The sequence below is a fragment of the Pseudorca crassidens genome, chromosome 2 (assembly GCF_039906515.1).
Source record: "Pseudorca crassidens isolate mPseCra1 chromosome 2, mPseCra1.hap1, whole genome shotgun sequence".
Lineage (NCBI taxonomy): Eukaryota > Metazoa > Chordata > Mammalia > Artiodactyla > Delphinidae > Pseudorca > Pseudorca crassidens.
Window position 1 is genome coordinate 162,768,313 of NC_090297.1, and position 8,493 is coordinate 162,776,805.

At 48.7% G+C, this 8,493-nt stretch overlaps 1 protein-coding gene across 2 annotated transcripts; it reads right to left on the reverse strand.

Moving 5' to 3' along the window:
• Positions 1-3,139: 3,139 nt before the first annotated feature.
• MIXL1 (Mix paired-like homeobox) lies at positions 3,140-5,974 on the reverse strand. 2 transcript variants are annotated; one of them, XM_067715180.1, is made up of 2 exons: positions 5,567-5,974; positions 3,140-4,378 (listed from the first exon to the last, which is right to left on the reverse strand). In XM_067715180.1, the coding sequence occupies exons 1-2, from the start codon at positions 5,972-5,974 to the stop codon at positions 4,073-4,075; spliced, it is 714 nt and encodes a 237-aa protein (XP_067571281.1). In that variant the 3' UTR covers positions 3,140-4,072. The 2 variants fall into 2 exon arrangements, with proteins under 2 accessions (XP_067571281.1, XP_067571272.1); XM_067715171.1 differs by having other exon boundaries at positions 3,140-4,402.
• Between the last annotated feature and the right edge of the window lie 2,519 nt (positions 5,975-8,493).

The following is an 8,493-nucleotide window of genomic DNA, read 5'->3' on the forward strand; positions in this document are numbered from 1 at the left end:
TCCTGCTCCTTACTCCACAGGGCCTTTGCACACTCAGTGACCTCTGTGTTCCCTCTTCGTGTACCTTGGTAACTCCTGATCATCCTACAGATCTTAGCTTCAGCATCACTTTCTTAGGGAAGCTTTATTTGACCACAACACATCATCTACAGGTCTTCGTGTACCCCTCCTTCCAGCACTTTGTCACATTTGCAATTTCATATTTCTTCTTTTGTCTCCATACTAGCCTCTTTGGTCCATGAGGGGAGGGACCGTTGCTGGTTTTGCTTACCATTTTATTTCCAGGCCCTGATAAAGTACCTTTTGTAGGCACCAAATATCTGTGGAACAAATGAACAAATAAGAGTCTCAAAAGAGCTCTAAGCAACATTAGTGTCACTGGAGTAAAAGTATCGTCCTCCATGATGATTGCTTTGAAAGATGAGACAGTACTCACCTGGGTGTACAAATTCTGCTTAAGGAGTTGCCTTTAAACCTGTCACGTTATCATTAGTCCTAACTAAAAAGGCCAGGCCAATACAGCAGGCATTATATGGTGGTGAATAAAATGGTGGACTGAGTTAGTCCTAGATTTGTGTCCAGGCCGTCATTTATTAGCTGTGTGATTTGTCAACCACTACTTAAAATTCGTAGTCTTTAAAACAATAATAGTCCCTACCTTGTATGGCAGTTGTGAGGAATAAACATATAGTGCCTACAATAGATACATTTAGCAGTTAGGGTCTCCTAAGAGCTTGAGAGGGGTACAAATCACTGTTCTTAGAGGATCCCACATTAAAAATTGTGGCAATATTTAAACATTTGTAGATTTTCTAAACTCTTCACTGGGGAAAGCAGAACATAACACAACGTAAATGCAATGATAAAGTTAATAAGCTAATTACCAAGTTTCCTTTAAATGTGATCCTTAGTGGACTGCAAGTTTTGTTTTTTTTTTTAAGTCATTTGCTTATCTTTATTTGAGAACATCCAGGAAAAGTAAGAACAGAAAGAAAATAAAGACCGAACGTTTTAAGTTTTTCATGTAAAATGTGTTGAAATTGTCTTTCTAGCTTTTTAAAATTTATATTTAGTATTTATAATTAAAGTGATTCAAAATTCAGGAATGTTTATGCCAGTGATTTAAGTAATCATTTATGATGAAATAAAAATATCCTGACACACGAATGTTTAAGTGAAATAAAGTAGTGTCAATGTTTTTTTATAATGGTTTCTTTCCCTAACAACAAAAAAAACAAAAATCTTCACATTGCCTATAGATAAGAAAGAAGTGGTTTGTACTTCACTAACTTTAGTAGGAGTGTTTCTATTACTTTTTTTTTTCTATTACTTTTAAAATAAAGCAATTAGTTGCTGACGTAACTGAAAAGTTAATCTGGTGCTGGGACAGTTTGACAGACAAATGAGACTTGCCCCCCACCTCACACCATATTCAGAAGTCAAGTCCAGGTGGACTGAAAGCCTAAACGGGAAAGGCCACTGTAGGACGACAAGCCAGGAAAATACCTTTATAATCCAGGAGCAGGAAAGATGTCTTCAACTGGATGCACAACGTGCTAACAATAAAGGAAAAGTCTGATACACAGTTGACCCTTGAACATGGTGTGGGGAGGGCGTTTAGGGGCCAACCCTCCCTGCCATGGGAAATCCCTGTGTAACTTCACAGTCATCCCTCCTAAATGTAGTTCCTCCCTGTCTGTGGTTCCACATCTTCAGATTCAGCCATCCAGAGATGGTGCAGTACTGTAGTATTTTCTGGTGCAAGTGGGGAAACAGACACGGACAGGAGGCGACGCGCACCCACTTGGCTGCAGACCCAAGCTTTGGGGAGGACGGGGCCCCTGCCCTGCGCTTCCCCCAGCGGGCGTCTCTCCCCAGCAGGGGACTGTAAGTTAATTATTTTATGTCTCTCAGTTGTGAATGTATTTATGTCATCTCATTTGGCCTTGTCACAAGTCTAAATGCAAAGGAAGGGCTCTGTGATTGTGAGACTTCCTGGCCACCCTGGGGGCAGGCCCCAAGCACGATGTTTGGCACATAACAAGCACTGAAAATGGTAAGAGCTAATGTTTATCATTTCATTTTTGGTTTCAGACAGCTTCTAAGGGTTCAGAAGGCAAGTCTGCTAGTAAAGCCTGAACTATGTCCTGGTTGCCTTTTTTTTTTTTTTTTTTTGCGGTACGTGGGCCTCTGTTGTGGCCCCTCCCGTTGCGGAGCACAGGCTCCGGACGCACAGGCTCAGCGGCCATGGCTCACGGGCCCAGCCGCTCCGCGGCATGTGGGATCTTCCCGGACCAGGGCACGAACGCGTGTCCCCCGCATCGGCAGGCGGACTCTCAACCACTGTGCCACCAGGGAAGCCCATGTCCTGGTTGCTTTTAATAGTGGATTTGCTACTCTGAAAAGTGCAAGCCATTTAACACCTCTATGAATATCAGGGTAGCTGGCATGTATGATCTCTGAGACATTCAGCATAGCTCTGACTCTTCTAGGAATCATCAAGACCTGAGTCCTGGGGAATTCCCTGGCGGTCCGGTGGTTAGGACTCCACACTTTCACTGCCAAGGGCCCGGGTTCAATCCCTGTTCGGGGAACTAACATCCTGCAAGTCGCGTGGCATAGCCAAAAGAAAAACAAAAATCCATTACAAAAAAAAAAAACAAAAGACAAACCTGAGTCCTGGCCCCAGCCATGGCTTCTCATGAGCTGCCTCCAAAGCACAGTTTACAGAGAAACCTCACCTATGATTACCTCATATACAAACAGTTTCCTTTTGTCCTTAGGAGTTTGAAAACCCTCAAAACCTCGAAGCAATAATTTATCCTGGGCTAACTTAGTAATTTACATACATTCTTATCATATAAATTGGGAAAGAGAAATCTCCTGAAACCAGAAGACTCATGTTACTAAACTTTGAACAAGCTGGATAGACTTTTAACCAAGTTAAATTCCTCAGCACAGTGGCCTGCTGATACCATGATTTCTGGCTTTATAAACTACATTTGCAGAAACTTTTCTTTTAGAAATGTTTCTCATGACCACAAAATATGTACTGAGCAGTTATGGAGTGAAGCGCTGTACTAAGTGCTATCTAAAGGACAGAACTCATTTAAATAGAATTACAATGAAACATTTGTGGAAAACATTTAATAATAATAAACTGAAGTTGCACAGAAGTACAATAACAAGTGCTAAGGGTAATGCTGCAGTGATTGAAGTAACAGGTACAAAATGAGGATTAGAAAAAGTTACAGCCTTCAGAAGGAGGGAGCTCTAGAGTGTTTTGAAAGAGACAGGTTATTCATTTGGTTCTAAAACTGAAAGGAGTGGCTTTGAGACAGAGGCATATATATATCGTGGATGGGTGACCCTAAGAAGATGCGCATAATGGTCCTGTAGGCTATCAATGTCCGTTATCCGGAAGGGTAACCAAAACATTTTTATAATTTGGTAGCAATTGGAGGCTACTACAGATTTCTAGAGAGTAGTTTTTTTAAATCTCAGAAACGTGAGGCAGGGGGCTCTTAAATAATCTGGAGGCAGAATCACCGGAGCTACGAATGAGCATAAAGATGTCAGGCCAAATTTTAAAAGTAGTAAATCTTGATGATAGGATGAGGATTGAAGGAGCTGGGTTAACATGAGTCTAAGGGTATAAGCCTTGGAGGAGCCATATGAAGACAGCAGCTGTTAAGCACAAGGGGAAACTGAGTCGAACCAAGGCGTTCTTGTGAAGATAGTTCTGAAAAACTAGTTCAAAAAAATACCAACAGGACTGGTAGGAAAGAGCAGGTATGCAGACCAAAATGAAAGTGCAGATTTGGAGATGCACTGGTAAAAAATGCCAGAACTCCTAGGGGGTGTGTACTATAAAGAAAGAACAGGCCGTGGGCAAAAGTTCATGGGCAAAAGGGGAAGAAGCTTCACAGGTGAGAGATGACCCAAAACCATTACCAGGGTTAACATGGATGAGTCCTTAACATGGAAGCCAGAAAGGATGGTATTCTGATGTGTGTCTCCCTGGCTGTCAGTCATGGTTCCTCTGAACTTATCCTGAATTCTCCCAGACTCCTCAAGAGTTACCAAAGGCAGAAAAGATGTGTTCCTCCCATGAGTCCAGCTTTGAACCAATGTCTTCAGAGAGAGGAGAATAGGTTTCAAAATTCTGAGCTTGGGAGCTAGGGTTGGAGATGTCTCCTCCAACCTTGTTGGGATCCGGCAGGCAGTTCACATCTACCTCCAGAGGCAGCTGGGGCTTCAAATATTCTGCTTCAGTTTCACAAGCAGAGTGATGGAGGAAGAGCTCTGGCCTGGCTGAAGGCTGAAAGGATTTCCCGCTCTGACGACGCGACTTGGCGCGCCTGTTCTGGAACCACACCTGGAAGTGGGGAGAGAGAAACTGCTTTTGCTTGGAGTCCTCATGCTACTATTACACCTTCATAGTTCATTATAAATTCCAGTTTAACATGCCCTGGCTCCCTGCTCCCGAACCTTATGGTTTTCACAGAACACTTCACAAATCAGAGCACCTAGCTTTCTCGGCCTCACCATTCCCAGATGCAAAATTGGAATAATACCTAGTTCTAGCTATACTTTATATAGGGACATCTGCAATGAAAAATGAGGCCACAGAAATAGCAGCACTTAAGAATTTTAGGAAAAAAATGCTACTATGCTTAAAGATGATAGCCCTTAAAAGAATTTGGAAAATTAGGGGGTTTTTTTGTTTTTTTTCTTTAGCGGTACACGGGCCTCTCACTGTTGTGGCCTCTCCCGTTGTGGAGCACAGGCCCGGACGCGCAGGCTCAGCGGCCATGGCTCAGGGGCCATGGCTCAGAGCGGCATGTGGGATCTTCCCAGACCGGGGCACGAACCCGTGTCCTCTGCATCGGCAGGCAGACTCTCAACCACCGCCCCACCAGGGAAGCCCCAGAATATTAGGTTTTGAAAGTGTACTCCCTTGTCAAATTATTTAAGGACGCATTTTGCTCAGTGGACTTCATTCACTTATATGAATAAATTTTTCAGCTCACTATTTCCCCACAAATACCGAGGAACCTGTCTTTATTACTTTAGGCAACAAACGCACCTGGCGCTAGATTTTTCAAACTCTGACGAGAAGCTCCACATGCTTCAGGCTTTACCCCAAGACGTTACATCCTTTACAACCCACATTGCAGACCGAATACCTGCCAAGAAAGTGGCCTAGGGGCCCAGGGGGCAACTTGGTGAGCCAGCAGGAGGAAACACCAACTGTGCCTCATCTGTCCCTTCTTCCTGGATAAGGAAAAAGTGTGAAAATACTTCCTATTACCTTCCTGCTGAGGATTTACTTTCTGACCATTTCAAAGAGACCAGCTAGCCTCCTCGGAGGGGCCCTTATTATCTTCAGCAATGAGAGGCAGAAGTCATTGAGCGTGCAGCTGAATTATTTCATTTAAGCCTCACAATCACCGTAGGCAAGTACTGGTTTTACAGCCTAGGACACCGAGGCTCAAGGGAAGGAACTTGCCCAACGTCAAGCAAGTGGCACCGGCGAACGTGCCGGCCCGCCGCGGCCGCTCACCTGGATCCTGGACTCCGGGAGCAAAGTGAGCGCGGCCAGGCGCTCACGCAGGTGGATGTCGGGGTACATGGTCCGGCGGAAGACGAGCTCCAGCAGCTGCAGCTGCTCGGGTCTGAACGACGTGCGCTTTCGGCGCTGCGACGCCGACGGGACGGCCGCGCCTTTAGGGGGCGCAGGCGGGCCCAGGGCGGCGGAGGGCGGCGCCGCGGGCCCGGGACCCCTACCGAGAAAGCCGGCGAAGGCCACCGGGGCGCCGCGCTCCGGACCGGGGCCCGAGGGACGCGCGGGGAGCAGAGCAGCCGCGGGGTTCGGGGGCGGCAGGAACGCCCCGCCGGGGTGGGCGGGCCGGTAGGCGGGGGGCGCGGCGATCTCCCCGAACTGGAGCTGGCTGGGCTCAGCTGCGGCCATCGCTGCCGGACCCCAGTGCGCCGCCGGGAGGGGCACGGCCTCTAGTTATACCGGCCCCGGGGCTGAGGGAGGGGGCCCGGTGTGGCGGCGCGATCAAAGGGGTGGACGCGGGGAGGCCCGTGTCTCTTCGGGGTGCGAGCCCGCCCCCCGCCCCGCCAGACGCCGGTGGGGAATAATCGCTTCCGCTGCCCGTGGGATGGAGGGAGGAAGGCGTGAACTTGGGCCTGGGCCCCCTCCGACCCCTCCCCCGTTCATCCGCCCCGCCAGCCCCGCCACCGCCACCGCAATCCACATCCCCCAGAGCAGGTCTGCCCCAGGAGCGCGGCGGCCAGGGGCCCCTCGAGTGCGTGGGCGGAGTGCGGGCGGAACCGCCCTCCTCTGGGGTCAGGTCACCCGCTCAGGGCGGCGAGGGCCGGGGGCCGCCTCCCTCTCGCATGGCCAGGTCAGTGAGCCTTTGCCCGCTGCCCCGTCTGTCGTCAGCAAAGGTATTTATTTACCCCCCCCCCCCCCGCTATGTGCTAGACCCTGTACCAGGTTGGTCAAACAGCCCAGCCCCTGTCCTCCGCAAGCCTCCCTAACAAATCCTGAATCCGAAGAAGGGGATGCAGATAAAGAGACCTTAAAGAGAGGCAGTAAACTCACCTTGGAGGGGAGGAGACCTTTTGTCTGGAATGTCCCTGTAGGCCTAGGAATAAGGGTACCCTAGGCACAGCAGGGTTGAGAATGTGCCTTTCTAGACTCATTTATTGACTCCTGATCTGGCCTTTCTGCAGATAGCCAACAATGCTCAAGACGCGTCTGAGCTGGAAGGGAGGAGATGAAAGGGGCACCACCAAGTTTCCACTCTCTCTTGCCTCTGCCCTTTGGTCCTCATTTAAGGTTCCCGTTTTACCCAGATTGGTACTGTGGTTACGGTTTATGTATCTGCTTCCCCTCCTAGATTGTAAAGACTTAACAGGAACCACTTCTCTCGTTCAAGTCTTGAGTGTCTGCTTTGTACATCTACTATGCATAAGGCGCTATGCATAAGGCACCAATTAACATCTGTTGAATTGGATGCCACTGAATTCACTTTATAGAAACTCATGGTCCAGTATGGGAACTGCTCCACCAGAGTGCACGTCCTCAGGAGAGGAACCCAAAGGCCTGGGTCTTCTTGCTCCCAGAACCTGAGCCCTGATTTCACCAGGACCATTTACTGTCACTGACTCAGAGAGGGCTCTGAGTTGGGAGGGTCTCTTAGGCTGCAGTCCCCACCTGTCTCTATCCATTCTAGAATGCTACAAGACAGCCTCAGGAAGACCTTGGATACTTTGGTCCTGGATGGACTTTCCAGGTGTCAAAGCAAAAAGGATTCTTGGGGCAGCTGCAAAGAGGAGCCCTGTGCTTGATTCTCTCCCTGTGGGGAGAGGGGATAGGGTCAGGGACCGTGTCCCAGAGCCCTTGCGCAGCCCCCGAGGCTCTTGTAGGCAGTCTGACCATTCTCACATCTGCACCCACCCCTTACCCCGTCTTTCTCTTTCTCCCTTCTCCTCCCTTCCTCCCTTATTCCTTAGCCAGGTCATTGGGGTTTTTAGGCAGAGGATGTATGGGATGGGAGGACAGACCCTCTTATTTTACTATGCTCCTTCATTCATTAATTCAAAAAACATTTTTATAGTGTCACTGTACTAGGCTGTGCTTTACTTATGTACCTATGAAGTAGGTATTCCTATCCCAGTTTTACAGATCAAGAAACACTCCACAATCTAGACGAGGCCCAAATGACTCCAAAGGCACTGTGCCGAGCTGGTCTCCAGACATGACCCCCGGGGGCCCTGCTGAGCTCCCCTGCCAGCCTCAGAGGAGGGTGAAGCCCCCTGGCCCTCTCCAGACTCGGGGTTGTTCTCTTCCAGGCACATTGGGCCCATTGGGTTCCCAGTCATAGGTAGAGGTGATGGAGCCAGATCCACGCAGACCCCGAGTTCCACTGCTGTCGCTCTGAGATCAGGAGGCCAACCACGCAAGGAAAGCAGAGGTTTGCCGGCTGCTGGCTGCCAGCTGAGGTTTAAGAGCCAGATGGCCCAGCAACCCAGAAACTCTGCCCAGGGGTCAAGAGTCATCAGCATTCTCCGGCCTGTGTGGAAATACCCCCCCGCAAGTCCTTTGTCCAAGCCTCTTTCCTCTGCTGCTATCTGCTCACTTGTAAGGGGCCCCCCAAACCGGCCTGTTTTGCAGTTTTGCCAGGAAAGTGGACCTGCAGACACGAATGGAGTGCCTGGTGACGATTTGATGAAGGAATCTAAACACGTAAGACAGTCTTTTCTCTGTCTTTTAAACTGGTGGTAAGAAATTGCAGTGCTCAATTTGCAACTTGATAATCCTCCAAACTGACTAAATGAGCATTATCTCCTTATGACTTTTCCTGAGAGTCTGTGTGGAATTATAATCCTCTATGTTGAAATAAGATTTCATCCTTTCCCCTTCTCTCCTCCTTTCGCTCTAAAATGAAGTTTTAATGGTGAGTGCTTGCATATACC